The sequence below is a fragment of the Bubalus bubalis genome, chromosome 14, assembly GCF_019923935.1.
Source record: "Bubalus bubalis isolate 160015118507 breed Murrah chromosome 14, NDDB_SH_1, whole genome shotgun sequence".
Classification (NCBI taxonomy): Eukaryota; Metazoa; Chordata; class Mammalia; order Artiodactyla; family Bovidae; genus Bubalus; species Bubalus bubalis.
Genome location: NC_059170.1, coordinates 5,547,787 through 5,567,073, shown reverse-complemented (window position 1 = coordinate 5,567,073; position 19,287 = coordinate 5,547,787). Strand labels below are relative to the sequence as shown.

At 43.2% G+C, this 19,287-nt stretch overlaps 1 protein-coding gene across 3 annotated transcripts in view; it reads left to right on the top strand.

The window, feature by feature from the left end:
• The window catches only part of SLC9A8 (solute carrier family 9 member A8), a 74,920-nt gene that overhangs the window by 17,471 nt on the left and 38,162 nt on the right, over positions 1-19,287 (top strand). For all 3 annotated transcript variants that reach the window (XM_025263301.3, XM_006048329.4, XM_044927547.2), the window contains exons 4-7: positions 7,733-7,791; positions 12,614-12,697; positions 18,027-18,128; positions 19,221-19,255. In XM_025263301.3, the coding sequence (XP_025119086.3) occupies positions 7,733-7,791; positions 12,614-12,697; positions 18,027-18,128; positions 19,221-19,255 (280 nt within the window). The remainder of the gene's footprint in view (positions 1-7,732; positions 7,792-12,613; positions 12,698-18,026; positions 18,129-19,220; positions 19,256-19,287) is intronic.

Below are 19,287 nucleotides of genomic sequence, written 5' to 3'. Positions count from 1 at the left end.
AAGGTGTGGGAGGTTTGTCTTCCTGAGTTCACCTTTCTCTGAAGGTCTGCCACTCTTGCGGTTCAGACTTTCCCGGTCTTCAGCTCTGGAGACCGTCCGACTGCAGGACATGAGGGTCGATTTCAGTGCTGCCAAGGCGGCCCTCTGACTCTCACCCTTTGCTTGAGGTTGGTGATTGTTTCAGCCTTTCGTGTTCTCTTTTCAGAGCATCAGTGGCACTCAGCAACAACCGCAGTTCCTCTGTTCTTTTTATCTTTGTTTTTTGGCTGCTCTGCAGCGTGTGGGATCTCAGATCCCCATCCAGGGATGAAACCTGTGCCTCCTGCATTGGAAGTGTAGAGTCTTAACCGCTGGACCACCAGGGAAGTTCCACTGCTTTTCTTACAGTTATTGTTTCAGCCATAACCTCTTTAACACCAGAGATGTTTCGTGAGCCCCTGCCTCCTCCAGCAGCCACGACCTAGTCCACCACAAGTGAAAGTCTCAGCATTGGCCCTGCTACCCTTGGTGAGGGACGAGCAGTGTTCTGCCTCCAGTGTTGGGGCCCTTTGCTGGGCAGCTGTGGAGGGGTCCAACTCCAGAATCCTGTCCTTCAAGTGTGCTTCCCGCGACCACCCTACTCCTAGAACTGGTGGTCCCAGGTGGCTCCCTAAACACAGAACCTGAGACGGGCTTGGGGACAGGTGGTGTATTGCGGGGTGCTCTTTAGGAGTAAGTCCATAAGGAGGGAGTCAGCAGGCTAGGGAGGGAGTGTGCCAGACGGTGGGCGTGACCTCAGGGGAGCCCTCGCCTGGCCTTGGCACACGGCTCTGGGGCAAGTCTGCCCGGCAGCCTCTGTCTTTCCTTCAGGCAAAGGGTTGGGACTTCTGTACCCCCATCAGGTGGTCAGTGGCTGTGAGCGGGTGTGGGGCGGGCACAGCTTCCAAGATGAGGTGCCTCGCGGCAGCTAAGGACAATTGTCTGCACAAGGGGACAGCTGTGAGCCCTTAGTAGCCGCACAGCTGGGCCCAGTGCAGGGGACTGGGCTGGCCCCAGGGCCCGGGGTTTACCATGGTAAGCTCTTCACGACATTTAAAATGCCTGGACTCTTGAGCCAGCAACCCCTTTTTCAGGGGTTTTGCCTGTGGATACCCTTACACATGTGAAACGATGTGTTTGCTCAGATGGGAATGTCAGTGAGAGCGAACGAAGCCTGCAAGACACCTGTGTGTCCATTCCAAGGGGCAGATCACTGGATGGCACAGTGGCATACACTGCAGCCACTAAAAACACAAAAAGCCTGAGGAAGCGCTTTATGTGTTGATATGGAATAGTTTCTAAGAGGTAGCAGTAAGTTTAAAAAGTTGATACTGTACTACCATTTAACTTAAAATCTATGTTACATGTGCATGCCTGTGCACGTATATGATTTGATTTGATTTTTAAATTTTGTTTGTTTATTTTTGGCTGTGCTGGGTCTCCGTTGCTGCACAGGCTTTTCTCTCGTTGTGGCGAGTGGGGGCACTGTTCTCTAGTTGCGGTGCTCAGGCTTCTCACTGCCGTGGCTTCTTGTTTCGGAACATGGGCTCCACGGCACACGGGCCTCAGTAGTTGCGGCACGTAGGCCCAGTTGTTGCATCTCCTGGATGCAGAGCACAGGCCCAGTAGGTGTGACGCACAGGCTCAGTTGCTCCATGCGTGTGGGATCTTCCCGGATCAGGGATCAAACCCATGCCTCCTGCATTGGCAGGTGGATTTTTTTTTAACCACTGAGCAACTAGGGAAGCCTTTTGCATGATTTTAAATGTACAGACACTCAGCAGAAATGTATAGTATAACCAAGAAACTGGTAACATAGGTGGCCTCCAAAAAGGAGAAAAGAAGCCAGGATAGGATGGAGACTTAAGTTTTCACTGCAGACTCTCTTGGAGGTTTCAAGTTTTAAAACAAGTCTAGACCTGCTCTTTACTAGCTGGGTGATGCTGGTCCTTGGCTTTTGGTTTCCTTTTCAGGACTGACGATACTAAACAGGGCAAGGCATAGAAATCACATAGTATAATGCCTACGTGCTAAGCAGTCAGTAACTGTTACCTGCTGTTATTAATATTATTATCATTTATATTATTATGGTCTATTACCTTGTAGGGTAATGGTGAGAATGAGCTTAAGTAATATACATTGTATACTGTAGGACAATGCCTAACACCAGTGTATGTGTTTCTTTTTAACACAATGCAAATAAATACATGTGTGTGTGCATATATATACTTCTACTTTTTTGTCGCGAAGAGTCAGACACGACTGAGCGACTGAACTGAACGGTACATATATATACATATATATATTTCTACTTTTTTAAGGGAACTGGGATCATGTCCTACATCCTGTTTTGTAACCTGATTGTTATACTTAATATATTTTAAGCATTTTCCGATAATGCTCATATTCAAGAGCACTCGTGGTTTACAGTGATGATGGTAGACCAGCAGTGCACCCTGGGAGAGAGGGCGGGGGTGTTAGTCTGTGGCAGCAGGGCAGGTGGGCTGCCGTGGTGTGGTCTACCCGCGTCTCAGCCTCAAGAGGTGGTAGAATGCACCCGGGAGCCAGCAGCCCACTGTCACTCGCTGGCCCTGAGCTGTCAGAAAACCTGGGTAAACTCTCTGAGCCTGCCTGCCTGAAGCATTCTTTTGAGGATTAAGAATGACTTAAAGTGGAGACTTCCATGGTGGTCCAGTGGTTAAGACTCCACACTCACTGTGCAAGGCCCTGGGTTCGATCCCTGGCCAGGGAGCTAGATCCTATATGCCACAGCAAAGAACGAAGATCATGCATGCTGCTACAAAGGCCTGGTGCCGCCAAATAATTTTTTTTTTTTTAAAGGATAATTTGAAGCAACAAAACCTGGGAGAAGGGGCCTAACAAATAATTGTGAACTGCTCCTGATCCTTTGAAATAATTCAGTGGTATCCATAATCAGGTGTATGTATGAAGATTCATTGGGGCAAAAGGAGATAATAGAACTTATATTTCTATTTAATTTGAATCTCTTTCACAGTCTCTATTTTTGGTGTTATTTTATTTATTCATTTTTGGCTGCACTGCACAGCTTGTGAGATCTTAGTTCCCCGGACCAGGGATTGAACCTAGGCCCTCGGCAGTGAAAGCGCAGAGTCCTAACCACTGGACTGCCACAGAATTTCCTGTGTTATTTTAGAATACAGTGATGAAGTAGCACTTTTTTAGTAATAATAAAAATCTGTAACTTGGAGGTGCATGCTCAAATTCTTTTTACTGATAGGGATGTTCAAAATTGCAGCTAGAGTGTTATTTCTAGGGTGTCTGGTTGTGCAGTATAAATTAATTTCTTCTGTATACTAGATTGATTTGACCTAACTTTGAACCTCAATCTCAAAAGGTAAAGGAGGAGTTGGCCAATTCGATGCTGCACTGTAGTTAAGTCCTAGGACGCTTCAAAGGATTACTCATGTAATAGTATTAGTAGTAATAACAACATCATACTGTATTTTACAAAGCTTCCAGTTCCTCATAAATAGTAATACAGAAACAAGCTTAGGCAATGGAATAATCACTGATTCTCAGATGTGATTGCTTCATGTGTAATTACAAAAGCATTTATTGTAAGTGTTAAAGTTTGTTATACATTTACAAGGGAAAAAGAAAGTTGAGGTTTTAATAACAGCAACAACAACAACAAAAACACTAGCTTTGAAAATGAAATCTGAAATCCTGGAAAAAGGATCGGTCTCCCTTGTGATCAGGAACAGCTCCTGAGCGCAGAAGGCACTGTAAGTGCAGACTGAAACCTCCCAAGGACAGTCTCTTGCCTGTCGTGTCGGCAGAAGAGGCTGATGATTTTCCAGGGTTGGTGAGGATGCTTTGGTGCAGGGGTTTAAATCCGCATCACCACTTTGGAGGATAGTTTGGCAACAGTTGCAGAGATAAAAGTGCTCATGCCATTCATTGTCTTTGGATCTGCCCTAGGGAAATAAATATCACAAAGAGGCATGTACATGCATGCTCGCTGCAGCTGTTAATGGTAAACAGCTGGAGATAGCCATCATGGGAGGAATGTTAAAAAAAAGTAGTGACTTTCAAAAAATACAGGGGGAGGGATAAATGAGAAGATTGGAATTAACACACACTCCTATAAATAAAGTGAATAGCCAACAAGGACCTGCCATATAGCCTAGGAAACTATACGCAGTATTTTGTAATAACCTGTAAGGGAAAAGAATCTGAAAAACAATATATATGTGTATAACTGAATCACATGCTATACACCTGAAAATAACATGACATTGTATATCAACTCTGCTTCCATAAAATTAAAAAAAATTTAAAGTAGAATTTACATACCATAAATTTTAAAGTGTACAGTTCAGTGCTTTTAAGTATATCCACAGGGTTCTGCAACCTCACTACTATCTTCCTTAATTCCAGAACATTTTTATCCCCTCAAAAAGATACTCTCTGAGGCTTCCCTGATGGCTCAGTGGTGAAGAATCTGCCTGTCAGTGCAGGAAACACGGGCTCAATCCCTGATCTGAAAAGATCCCATATGCCCCAGACCAGCTAAGCCCGTGCCCCACAGCTGTTGAGCCTGCGCTCTGGAGCTCGGGAGACACAACTGCTGAGCCCCTGCTCCACAGCAGGGGAAGCCACTGCCATGAGAGGCCCGCGCAGCGCGACTAGAGAAAAAGCCCACACAGCAGCAAAGACCCAACACAGCCAAAAAGAAATATATTTATTAAAAAAAAATACTCCCTACACATTAGCAGTCACTCCTCATTTTCCCCTTCCCTTGTCCCCTGGCAACCACTAACCTCCCTCCTATCTCTAGATTTGTCTATTCTAGACATTTCATATGAATTGGAACCATGGGAATTACAGTTATTAGAATCTGGCTTTTGCAGGGTGGGGAAGGGGTAATCATTTTATGAGATGTAATTCACCATACAAGTTACTCATCTTAAATGTAACCTATATTTAAATGTAACCTTTAAACCCTGTAAAAGTTCAGGGATTTAGCATAATATATTCACAGAGTTGTGTAACCATTACAGCAATTTTAGAACATTTCTTCATCCCCAAAAGAAATCCCATACCCTTTAGCTGTCATCCCTAATACTGTCCAGGAAAACATTTCTGTCTCTGTAGATTTGCCTGTTCTGAATATTTCATATAAGTGGATCATGAAAGATGTCTTTTGTGTCTGGCTTCTTTTACTTCACATGTTTTCAAGAATCATCCGCATTGCAGCATGTATCAGTGGTTTATTCCTCTGTATCACCAGGTGACATTCCATTGTGTGGATATACCGCATCTTGTGTATCCACGCATCAGTTGGTGGGCGTTTGGGTTGGTCCCCCCTTTGGGCTAAGAATGCCGTGATAAACACCCAAGTTTTCTGTTCTCTAGGGTGGAATTGCTGGGTCATGTGGGAACTTTCACTATTTGAGGAATTGCCAAACTTTTCTGTAGCAACTGTGCCATTTTTACATGCCCACCATCAATATATCAATGTTACGTGTTCCAATTTCTCTACATCCTTGCCGACACTTGTTATTTTTCCATTTTTTAAACAATAATGGCCATCCTAGTCGGTATGAACTGACGAATCACTGTGGTTTTCATTTGCGTCTCCCTAATGACTAACGATGTGAGGCGTCTTTCCTTGTGCTTATTGGCCATTTCTGTACCTTCTTTGGAGAAGTGTCTGTTCAGCCTCTGGCATGTTTATGCTATGCTGTAGAGCTGTTAAAAAGGAATGAGGCAGATCTGTGTGTAGTAACCCCTGATCCTAACACTTAGCAAAATAGCAAATAATAGAAAGATACAGTACATTTTATATAAATACTCACAGGTGTGCCTTGTGTGTACATATACACACACACTGTAGAACTGTGTGGTTAATATAAATATGTAAGAGGGTGGAGAAAGGGTCTGCTGGAATATTCCCCAGACTTACCAAGACGGTTGGTTACCTTGGAACCGGAGACAGAGAGCTAGACGGGGTGGGATTTCATCAAGAGACTTTTTCCTTATTTATAACGTTTTACAACGGATTCATAAACTATCTGGTTAATAAAAAAATTTGTATGAAAAGTCCTTAAAATATACACACAATTTAAAAATATAAGAAAAAGGAAGCAACTGGGGAACTTTGAGAAAGACTAGAATAAGTGCTTTCATACCACATGGCAAGTGAGCGTCTGATTGGAAGTGGAGGTGATAGTTGCTCGGTCGTGTCCGACTCTTTGTGACCCCGTGGACTGTAGCCCGCCAGGCTCCTCTGTCCAGGATTCTCCAGGCAGAAACACTGGAGTGGGTTGCCATTCCCTCCTCCAGGGGATCTTCCTGACCCAGGGACTGAACCCAGGTCTCCTACATCACAGGCAGATTCTTTCCTGTCTGAGCCACCAGGGAAGCCCATAGGAATGTATGATTACTGTCCTGAAAATATCATTGATCATTATTCCCTTTATAGCTCAAATCTATCAGATTTTATCTTAGTCCATTTGATCAAAAGTTTTATTGTTGTTTTATTAATATATAACAATGTACAAATAGTACAGAGATTTATAAAGTTAAAATGAACTTATTTCCTCTCTTCACCTCAAACTCCTCCTTCCCCATGACAGCATTTGTGCAGCTTCTCCTAATAAAATTCTATGTTCTCGTATTTTCTCCTCACCCCTACCCAATAAGGTATGTTTCTTCAGCTCTCTGTTGTTGATGGAGAAAAGCTTCTTCCTCTAGGGAAAAGAAAAGTCTTTTTTATTTATTTTTTGGCCACAAGGCATGTGGGATCTTAGTTCCCTGTCCAGGGATCCACCTTGCACCCCCTGCATTGGAAGCACAGAGTTCTAACCACTGGACCACCAGGGAAGTCTTTAAGTGTCTGTGACGGTGGTCTTCAGCCTTACTTTGTATCCCCTGTACCAGAGATGGTGGTATGGCAGGTCCTGAGTTCTGCTCAGATGTCTTTATTTCATAAAAATTTCCCCTGCTGATTCTGATGTGCCCACGGGGTCAAGAATCATTTATCTAGCGAGGGACAGAGCAGTCATAAATTCTACCTATGACGCTTCTTCGAGATTTGTTTTTGGTGGGTTCTTTATGAGAGAGCAGTGAGCCTGTCAGTTTTGTGGAGACGTGCCTGAACTTAGGTGCTCTGTTTTTTTTCCAGGAATTTCACAGAACCTTTCCTTAGGTTATTTTCAGCATCAGGACTTTATCTCTAACTAAATACTCTACGTGGCGCTGCCATCTGAGCCTGAGAACGTGATCTTTAATTCCTTTGTGAAATGGTAGGAATAAGCAGTAACAGGGAAAATTTAGCTTTCTGCCATTTTACATCGAAAATGAGCGGATAAAGCAAAAATGAGCGGATAAATAAAAAATGAGCGGTGTTAAGTCTTCCATGCCAGGCAAACTACCCTTTGGTCTTGTTTTATAAAGCTTTTTTTGCCCCTCTCTGCCCCCTCCTCCCCACCCCCAGATTTTTGTAGACTTTGTCATGGGAGGTTTGCCTGAGATGCAGGTGGGAAACTCATATGATTTGTAAAACTCCACACTAATTTCCATAAGTATGTTTTCAGACACAAAACTTGCAGAAATTCATAAAAGCCACTCAGAGATGTAATAGTAATCAGTTTCTTTAGAATAATAAACTCAAGAAATCTTTCTTATATCTTAAATTTTTTGTTAATCTGTACATTTTCTCTTCTAGGTATTCTCATGGGAGCAGTTATAAAAATTATAGAGTTTAAAAAACTGGCAAATTGGAAGGTAGGTTTACCCAACTGTTCTTTTTTTAACATAAGTACAAGTTTGATTGGTTCTTAGTTTTAGTGACAGTGAAGGTTATGGTGGCCTTCTTATCATTACTTGACTGTCTATGAAGTTTATATTGTCCCGTTGATTGTAGTAGATCAGGGTTGATATCTTTACATCTGAGTTTTCCGAAAAAGCATAAATCTCAGTTTTGAGTTAAGAAGCATTCAATGCCATGTTTTGTTATTTGTGTGCATTTTTACAATCTTAGATTACCTTACTGTATGCTAGTCACTCAATCATGTCTGACTGTTTGTGACCCCATGGACTGTAGCCCGCAAGGCTTCTCTGTCCATGGAATTCTTCAGGGAAGAACACTGGAATGGGTGACTATTCCCTTCTCCAGAGGATCTTCCCAGCCCAGGGGTTGAACCCAGGCCTCCTGCATGGCAGGTGGGTTCTTTACCGTCTGAGCTGCTAGCTGAGCCATCTGAGCCTCCAGCTGAGCCACCAGCGAAGCCCTTGCTGTGTACAGCCCTCTAACCAGCGTTAAATGCTGAACAGTGTTTGTTTCTCCTGATTCTGTTGTAACAGCTGCAGCTAATGAGACTTACCTGTCCAGCACTTAGACCTTAGAGAATGCTTTACACGCTAGCTTCTGTCATCCTCATGACAGCCATGGAGTTAGATGGACCTCATGTTATCTCCATTTTTACAGGTGAAGAAAGTGACCTCTGAGGGGTTGGGGCATGTCCAGCATCACAGAGCCAGAGAGCAGCTGACTTGGCTCTTGCGACCAGGCCCTCTGGTCCTGGGTGCTCTGTGTTTTCTCCACCACACCACGCTGTCGTCCCTCTGTGGATGTTCATACCCTTCCGTTCCCTCAGGGTCATTAGCACGTGACCATCATCTGTGGGCCATGGACTGATTGAAACTTGATTAGGAAGCTTAGCAAAACTGATTTTGCGAAGGGAAAGAAGGTCCATTTCAAAATATTAAAAGAATTGTATGATAAAAATACACATTTGAGCCCCCCCTACTTTGAGCCAGCTCCTAGGCGTGAAGATTAATTTACTTGTGGAACTATTGAGTGTAAAATTTGTAAAACGAGCCTCATAGTCTGAGGTAAAATGAAATTTGAAACTGTTACAAATAATATTCAGTCAGTATTTTATAATAATCTATAATGGAAAAGAATGTGAAAAATAAAATACATATATGCACATATATGTAAAACTGAGTCAGTTTACATCAGAATCAAACACAACGTTGTACACCAGCCATACGCAATAAAAAGAGGAAGGCTGCATCTACAAAATAATAGTGGTATTCAGGACATACTGCATGTGTCAGATGAGTCTTAGTATGTGTATTGAGCTTGGAATATTTCTAGAACTCCCCTCCTCCTGGGAAGGGACTGGGCAGTCCCCACTGGAGCGCGTTGTGTATAAAGCTTGGCCTTCCTGCAACTGGTTCCCTTGAACCTCCTCACAGTGGCTCATTCTCAGGCAGGGAGCACAGACCGTATACCCTTTCTCTACTCGTACCCTGGATAAGCCTGATGTGTAAGTACCACCCCTGACACATTTTGTTTCATTTAAAATCAGTTAATCAAAATTGTAATCAATTTAAAACCAGTTAAAAAATCATTAGTTTTCTTTTAAATATTATTAATCTATATAAAATTCTAGAAATTTTATGTAAAAATGTGAACTTCTGGCGTCTGGAAGAAGCAGACGCTCTCGCAGCCCCGGGCCCACGCTCTCCCCGCTGAGTGCAGCTGCTCCCTAGGGACTGCGGGGTAGCCCAGGGAAGCCTGTGAGTGCGTGAGCCTGCTCTGAGCAGGACGAGGAAAAGAGTTATCTTTTTATTTTCTATGCTTCAGAGTTATTAAATATATTTTTCAGCAGGGGTTGGTTTTCAAGGTAAAGAATAGTAACGTATTTAATAGTATAGACAAGTGAACCACATTCAGGCAGCCAGTGCTTGACCTCAGAAAGGAGTGAGGTTTTTAGGCTAAGACAGTAGGGCAGGCTCTCTAGAGGAGCTGTGTTTGTGGAAAGCCGGCGGGAGGGAGCAGGGCCTGTTTGGAAAGCTGGTGCCGTGGGGGGCGGTGGGAGGCGAGGAAGCAGTGACAGAGCCGTGTTTCCTTCCCACGCTCTCCTGCTGGGCGGCCTTCTACCTTGGTTGTCATGTGCTTAGTGTATTTCTGTAAGTCAGCTTGTTTATGTACGTGCATTTTCACAGCAGTTTTTTAAAGGCTTTTATTGTGGTAAAATGAGAACATAAAATTTAGCATTTGAGCGATTTATAAGTGTACAGTTCAGTGGCATTAAATACATTCACAGTGTTATTTAATCAGCACCACTATTTATTCCCAGAACATTTTTCATCATCCCAGACAGAAACCCTACCCATTAAACAATTCCCCATTCCTCTTTACTTACTTTGTATTCCACTTTCTGTTTATCTGGTGTTTTTTTTTTTTTTTTTAACATAGTTTCTGTTTTTTTAGTGGCCCCTATTCCACTTTCTGTATTTATGAACTTAACTATTCTAGTACCTCAAATAAGTGGAATCATGCAATATTTGTCCTTTTGCATCTAGCTTATTTTCTTTACCATGATATTTTTAAAGTTCATCCACTGTAACCTGTAGCATCACTTCTTTCCTTTTTATGGCTGAATAATATTCCATGGTAGGCATATACCACACTTTGTTTATCCATTCATCTGTTGATGGGCCCCGGTGTTGTTTCCACCTTCTGACTGCTATGAACACTGATGAACATTTATTTTAAATAAGGAAACTTTATAATACTGTTTGAAGTGGGAAACCAAAATTGTTTTTATAAATGAAAAACAGAGTAGTGCATTTGCTTGCTGAAGCCTCTGAGGCCAAGCCTCTCCTCTCTGTCAAAAAGAGGGATCAGCACATTGGAGAGAGGCTTAACACGGTAGCCTCAGACTGATGCGTCTGACTTAATTGGGATTCAAAAAGAGTCAGAAAGGGCTGACTTTCTCAGTCTGTGGGGTGGGTGGTATTTGACACACGTTGTTCAAGTACCACCTCAAACCACCTCAGACCGCTTTAGGGGAGATGTTGCCCAAAGGAACCTGGGATCTTTCTGTAACACTGTTCCCCGTCAGGTGGCATGTGTGTTTCCTATGGCTTCTGTAACAGATTACCACAGATTGAGTGGCTTGAAACAGCAGAGATTGTTCAGGCATAGTTCTAGAGGCCAGAAGTCTGGAGTCAAGGTGTTGGCAGGGCCACACTCCCTCAAGGGAGCGAATCTAGGCCCTCAGGAGAATCGTTCATTACCTCTTCTAGCTTCTGGTGGTCCCGGGCGTTTCTTGGCTGTGGCAGCATAACTCCTCTCTCTGCCTCAGTCTGTTTTCACGCGCCTTCATCTCTGTGTCTAAGTGTCATTTTCTGTCTCTTTTAAGGATACTCTCATTGGGTTCAGGGCCCACCTAATCCAGAAAGATCTCAACTGGATTCTGCCCTTAATTCCATCTGCAAAGACCCTAGTTTCCAATCAGGTCATTTTCGGAGGTTCCAGGTGGACGTCAACTGGGGACCGAGGATGCTGTGAGCCCACTGCAGGCGGCCTCTCTTTTCTCCCAGGGGAAGTGTAGTTTCTGAAACTCCAAGAGTCTGCTGTGTTCCTACCACACAGAGCCTGCCAGTAGGGTGCCCCACAGATCACAGAGGTCGGCCCATTTCTTTCACATGGCCCCAGTCTGACTCATGAGCTTGTTACACAGGCTGTTATTTTAAGACTTAATAAGGCATTTTCAGAAGTCATCATTTGCTTCTATTTTGAGCCTTTTTTGAATGTCATGTTAAGTCTTTATGGTAACAGCCATACATTTGTAAGGGTACATTTATCATTCTTTTGACTAGGGATTTTGACAGGAAATCAGATTGTCGAGATTGTGGCTTGGGATTTTCTTTTGAAAAGGTCCTGATTTTGCAGTTTTAAGTGGGCGGTGTTACCGTCACCATTGGGTTTAAGAACCAGCATGCATTTTACCTCCAGTCCACCGCAGTGAGAGCTTCCTTCCTTCCTTCGTCCCTTCCTTCCTTCATCCCTTCCTTCCTTCTTTCCGTAGGTTTGTAAGAAGAGAGCTGTATTAATGTAGAAGATGAAATTATTATTTCATCCCCCAAAGTTACAGTAACTTTGCCCCCGAAGATTTTCATACTCTAAAAATATATTTCATAATGGTACTTAATATTTGAATCTGAAAGCATGGCAAGGGGCTCACTTTATAGCCATGTCCCAAGTTGCAGGGGCATCAGGTGAGAACTGTTTCATCACAATCAGATTTAGGAAAATGGCATAGTTGTCTATGATAGGCAGAGAAAAGGCAGGGCTGTTTTAAACATGAGTGGGGTTTACCCTCCCTCTAAGTGGATTGTTTTAGGGCTTACCATTACCTTTTCCCTGGAGGAATTCCAATTTGTGGACTTATTTTTGAAAATGTTCTTTTTGAATCGAAATGTTTTCTATATTAAAATTAATTTACTTAGTAGAATGAAGAGCCTACTGCTGTACATTTGGAAGCAGTTCATTCTGCTGTTTATTTTTCTGGTCACCATTTAAAATCATTTGTTCTACATTTTTAAATATAGGTTTTCTTTTGAAGTCTTTGTATGTTTGTTTGTTTGTTTTGTCACTGCTTTTGTTTGGTTTTATCATCAAGGTAGTGATTTAAACATTGTATGTTTCCACTGGGCCAAGTTCCAAGAGAAGAATGACTTTGGCTCTTTACTGATGGATTTATTTCTTAATCCCATGCCTCTGAAAATACCCATTTTATGTTTACAGGAGGAAGAAATGTTTCGTCCAAATATGTTTTTCCTCCTCTTGCTTCCACCTATTATATTTGAGTCAGGATATTCGTTGCACAAGGTAAGATTTGGGCGTGCATTAGTGCTTTTGGTCTGGGTGACTCCCTGTGTTTCCTTAAAAGCTTGGGTGTTAATTTAGTAGCGATGGCTCTGTGTGAACAGCCTGGGGTATGAGGTGGAATCTGGACCATCACGCCTGACTTGCGAAGAGGAGCAAACACGGTCAGTGGGCTGCTTTCATGATTGCCGGCAGTGTGGCTTACCAGTGTTTTCCTTAGAGGGGTTCTTTGTTTAGAGATGACCAAGGTGATTTTTTTAGAAATATGTATTTATTTGGCCACGCCAGCCCTTAGTTGCTGCACGCGGGATTGTCGTTGTGGCACGTGGGTCTTTCGTGGAGGTGCACCGGCTTCTCTCTAGTTGACACTCAGTAGTTACAGCACAAAGACTTAGTTACCCCGAGCTATGTGGGATCTTGGCTCCCCAAGCAGGGATCAAACCCACATCCCCTGCATTGGAAGGTGGATTTCTGTACACTGGACCACCAGAAGTGAAGTGAAGTCGCTCAGTCGTGTCCGACTCTTTGCAACCCCATGGACTGTAGCCTATCAGGTTCCACCATCCATGGGATTTTCCAGGCAAGAATACTGGAGTGGGTTGCCATTTCCTTCTCCAAGACCACCAGAAAAGTCTCCCAAAGTAATTTTAATGGCACGTGGACGTTATACTGACTCCTCTTGGAGGCAGAGTGACCCATGTTAAAAAGTCAGACTGCGTCCTGCGATGACAGGATGGGGGCCCCGGGCCTACTGGTTCTCTCCCGCTCCTGTTTCTCCCTCTTTCCCTCCTTGGGCCCACCCACCCTTCAGACACCCGACTTAAGCCCCCGTCCCTGTTCCTTCCCAGCCCCTCCCTGGCCCTGCTTCTCCTCTCCAGAGGAGAGCGCAACCTTCCCCCAGGCTTCCAGCTCCTTCGCTGACTCCCACAGTTGCTCCACCCATTCTTGGCTCCTGACCCTGCAGCGCAGCATCTGGCCCCGCCTGGTTCTCTGCTTTGCTCTGACATTTCTGGTGTCTGTCCTCCAGCTTCGAACGGGGCTCTTTCTGCCTGGGCAGGACTTCTCACTTTGTGTACCATAGGCTTTTCTTTGTGAGTTCTTTTAAAATATTCATGTATTTAAGTTTTGGAATAAGAAGGTGATTCAACTTAAAATACTAGTAGTACGACAGTTATTTTGTAAATGTGATTTTTAAAAAAATATGAGAGTTGGAAGGACTCAAGGTTTGGCCTGTCCTTGGAGAGGGCAAGAGCCTGGATTTTGGACCCAGAGACCCAGGTCTAGTCATGCGCTGCCCCCTATGGGTTCCTTTTGAGTAGTGCCTGCATGCTAAGTCACTTCAGTCGTATCCGACTGGGACCCCGTGGACTGTAGCCCGCCAGGCTCCTCTGTCCGTGGGATTCTCCAGGCAAGAATACTGGAGTGGGTTGCCATCCTGGAGATCTCCTCCAGGAGATAATCCTGACCCAGAGATCAAACCCGTGGCTCCTGCGGCTCCTGCATTGCAGGTGGATTCTTTGCTGCTGAGCCATGGGGGATGCCCCCTTTTGAGTAGAGTAGAAATTTTAAAATAATGAACAAAAAGATCCCCAAAACCCTACTTCCTAGGTTGCTTTGAGATTTACATTAGATGAAAGAATGTAAGCAACTCACCACTCACCACAGTAATTGGTAATGCTGCTTGTATTGTCTGTTATAACCTGACTAGTTATTATTTGGCGAAGGAAATGGCAACCCAGTCCCGCATTCTTGCCTGGGAAATCCTATGGACAGAGGAGCCTGGCGAGCTTCAGTCCAGGAAATCAAAAAGAATGAGAGCCTCTAGTCAATGTTATTATTAATAAGAATTTAATAGGGGATATATTTATACATATAGCTGTTTCACTTTGTTCAGCAGAAACTAACACAACATTGTAAAGCAATTATACTCCAATTAAAAATAAATGCAAATTAAATAATATTAATAACATAATAAACTTGAAAATTAAATTTGTCATGAGAGTTTTGGTAAAAACATACAAATTAAATCTTTAGTTTTCTTCCTGAATAGTAAAGCAAAATTAAGATATTCAGTCCAGATATTTTTAGTTACCATTTTACTGTGTATTAATCAAAAGGAAAAAGAAATTTAGTGTTTAAAAAAATCCCATATCTTTTAAAACTGACATCAGATAATTGTTAGAAAAACAAGCAAGAAGGATTTGAAGGTCAGTGTCTTATACTCTTTAATTTTGTGGACAAATCTTGAAAGAACTGAGAGCAGACTATGAGAATACTTCACAGCAGTACTGAAGAAAGTGATGTGCGTATTATATTCTTTTTGGTGTGCTGCTTGGTGTGTGGGATTTTAGTTTCCCGACCAGGGATTGAACCTGAGCCCTCGGCAGTGAGAGCATGGAGTCCTGACCACTGAACTGGAACTCCCGAAAATGATTGTTTGATTTAAAAACATGACACTGGTTATTATATTAGCACATGTAAAGTTTTTATCTTTTAATTTTTTTGGAGAAGAGGGAAATAAACTTATTCAGAATTTGAGGAAAATAGTTTCTTGAGAGAAAACTTCTTTGAAGATGACTTTCCAGTGGAAAATGTGACAGTTTATATGAAAGGGACTAATGTGAGTTGAAAGTGTGAATTTAGAGACTTCTATCCACTGCCTGAACTTGTCCCTAAAGAATAGAAAGTTGACTTTGTTTTATTTTAATATTGCTGTATTTGCTGGTGTAAATTTGGGTTTGGACTAAAAATTTCCATACGGTTATCATCAGCTGATATGCATTAGGTAGGCAGCTGTTTGGTTCTTTGAATTATTAGTATCATATAAGGAATAGAACATTAATTATGTCAGAAAGAAGCAGATGAATTTGCCTTATGTAGCAAAGGGAAGTTCTTATAGTGGGGTAAATTGAATTTTGGTAAATTTTCAATATCCAGATTAATATTAGCCAACTACATAAGTTATAGCAGAATTAGATCCCTGTAAACAGACAAAAGTGTTAGTCGCTCAGTCATGTCTGACTTTTTGGAACAGCATGGACAGTAACCCACCAGGCTCCTCTGTCCCCATGGACCATAGCATGCCAGGTTCCTCTGTCCATGGAATTCTCCAGGCAAGAATACTGGAGTGGGTACCCATTCCCTTCTCCAGAGGATCTTCCTGACCCAGGGATTGAACCTGGGTCTCCTGCCTTGCAGGTGGATTCTTTGCCATTTGACCCACCAGGAAAGCACCAGGAAAAGACCTTGATGCTGGAAAAGATTGAGGACAAGAGGAGAAGAGGGTGACAGAGGATGAAATGGTTGGATAGCATCATCGACTAATGGCCATGAATTTGAGCAAACTCTGGAAGATAGTGAAGGACAGGGAAGCCGGAGTGCTGCGGTCCATGGGGTCACAGAGTTAGACACGACTTAGCAACTAAACACACACAAACAGACCGAGAGTTAGTGTCATCTGTTCTTAAAAAGACAAAACAGCTCTTTGCAAAGAAAAACTCATAGATGAAAGTCTTTTGTTTAGGAAAGAACCCAATCATTGTGTTTGCCTTAAGTTATTTTTAAGTTCTTTGTATGCTAAAGATTGATATGCCAAAGTAATTGAATGTCAGATCGTGGGCAGCCAAATCAAAATTGCAAAAAATGAAGCAAAGATACTTCCTGAAGGAGATAGGCTTAGTGGGCTCTACATGTGGAGTGAGGACAGTCTTTTGAAGTTAGATTTAAAGTATCCGGTGGTTAGGACTCGGTGCTTTCACTGCCAAGGGCCAGGCTCAGTCCCCCGCCAGAGAACTAAGATCCCACAAGCTGCATGATGCGGCCAGAAAAAAAGTATCAGTTCCTTTTGTCTGTGGCTTGACAATTTCTGACTAAAAAAAAAATAGGATTCCTTGCCCAGGCCCACAGTCAAAGGCCATCAAGATTCCCTGGCCTTGTCCCTAAGTAGAGTCCACAGGATTCTAATAAACAGCTTGTTTTTCTTAACTTTAATGGATATGTGAAAGATGTTACTACTGCTTGGACTCAGATATTTTCTCTTAAATGCTGTATAGATGGGAATATATTTGTCATATTTATTTCACTCTATTTCACTAATAGAGTGGAATAAAATTGCTTAAAAGACGTGGACAGCAAAAAGGAGTTTCTGATAGTATAACCTGTTATCTTGATATTCTTTATAGTAATGTACCTCTTCTTAATTAATTGAAAAAATTATCATTATATAGACTGTGGACTTTGATCAGACACGAAACACAGTTAATTCCTTCAGTACCTGTTCACTGGGCATCATCCGTCTGAAAGGCATATGCCAGTGACTGTGTCGTACCAGAGCAGACATGGTCACTGCCCCCCGAGCCCGCAGCCTAGTGGGAAGGACAGGTAGCAGTCAGGTCATGACATAAGTAAATGTCACATTTCAGCCTCGTCAAGCGCTACCAAGAGAAGAGGCGTTGTGCGTCAAGAACATAGGCTGCCATCTGACTTGGCGGAGGGATCAGAGAAGGCTTCCCTCAGGGAAAGTAAAATATGTCCTGAAGTCTTTGGATGATGAAAGTTCACTAAGCAGAGGGGAAGGAAGAGTGGTCCAAGCCCAGAGAGTATGACGATGTGTTTGAAAAACAAAAAACTCCCAGAGAGGAGACTTCCCTGGTGGCCCGGGGGCTCAGCTCCCAAGCTCCCAGTGCAGGGGGCCCAGGTTCCGTCCCTTGTCAGAGAACTAGATCCCACATGCTGCAACTAAAGATCCTGCGTGCCACGACGGAGATCAAAGATCCCGTGTGCGGCAGCTAAGCCCTGGCACAGCCAGATAAAAAAAGTAGGGAAAAAAAGCTACCAGTGTGACTGGGAACCCAGAGAACACAGGGCAGGTTGGAGACTTTGAAGGAATCGAACCATCCAGGCTTTGGTTGCGTTTTATGTGTGTTTTCAGTGGAAACAGGGGTCAGAATGAAGGCAGCACTGTCAGATTTATCTTTTGCAAAGATCATTCTGGAAGCCCTTGAAGAGCAGAGGGCAAGGCCAGGGATGGTTGAGACTTATTATTAACTTAAGCTGTGCAGTGGTCCATGGGAGAGATGCTGGCCTCTGGCAGGGGCAGTGGAGACAAGCAGAGAGACGTGAGTGACGTGGGGAAGGCAGAGGCTGCGGGACTGGCTCTGCGCTGCAGGTGAGGGTGAGGGAGTGCGCCCAGGTTTCCAGCTTGCCCACCCCGCGGGGTGACGGAGCCCTTTACAGAGATTCAAGCATATAAGGAGGGCCAGTTGTGGGGCCATGACTTCACTGACCAGACCAGCCTTCTAATCATTTCTCTCATCTCTGCTCTTTCACACAGGGTAATTTCTTTCAAAATATTGGTTCCATCACCCTATTTGCTGTTTTTGGTACAGCAATTTCCGCTTTTGTAGTAGGTGGAGGAATTTACTTTCTGGGTCAGGTAAGGAAAATATCTTTGAAAAACCTTGAAAACCTTACATTCTTAGAGCTCGTGCAGGGAAGTGGGGTAGGGACACCTGATGGGGCCTGGGTTTCCAGTCGAGGTAAATGCTCTCCTGCCAAGAAATTCAGAGTCGAACAGGCACAGTAAAGGCATGCTCAAGTTGTTTCTCAGCGTCCTCGAGAAGCTTTGCTGTCTGGAATTGAGTGAATCTTTTCCATAATCCCCCAAAGTATTTGATTATATTTGCAAACCAATATTGTCTTAAGTTGGAATACCTAAAAATAAAACAGAATATATACCATCAAGGTCTTCAGATTATAACAATATTGATTATGTTATCAGACTGAAGCAAAGTTAAATTTCTGTTTCTTTAATAAAAATTTGCATTTTAAAAATCAAAAATGGTTGTGAATGTGTTCACTCCATTCCAAACTGTCCTGTAGAATTATTTTCCCTGGATTCTCCACCATTCCTAAAGCAGTTCCCAGTGTCATCAATTGAGTGCTTTGTATTTTGAGTTCAAATTAATTTGAATTAACTCTGACCTGCCTAGGAAGGCATATCTGTGACTTTGCCTCATGCACGTCTGTCGCACGTCCCCGTTCTTTTCCAGCACGGTCAGTCGTAGACCGTGTGTCGGCCCCAGTCCTGCGAGTGCAGTCTGAGGCACAGGCCTTGGGCTGACTGGCAGGTTCCTTTATGCGTGTCAGATGCGTTTGCTTCTTTTGATGGCTCCGTCTGATTTTCACCTTTACCGCTGCCTCGATGGCACCAGAATAAATCTGTCTGTCATGCAGCCTTCTTCATTGCTCAGCTTCCAGCATCAGAGGGGAATAAACTTTAGAGAAGAAAACTAGTTAATTTGGCTTGACGAATGTAGCATTCTCTGTCATTCTTTTGACGTATGATGATCAGATGCATGCCTAAACTAAAACTTAGGAGTTTTCTGTATTTTGCAAGTGGTCTGGGGACTGAAGATTAATGTCCATAAAGTCTGTAATAAAACACTAATGGGCATTTCAATCTTCTTGGCTGTTCTCCAGGGGTTTTTTTGTGTGTGTCTGTGTGTTTGTGTGTTTTATTTTACAGGCTGATGTAATCTCTAAACTCAACATGACAGACAGGTAAACCTTTCATCCTGTAACACCCGTGTGGC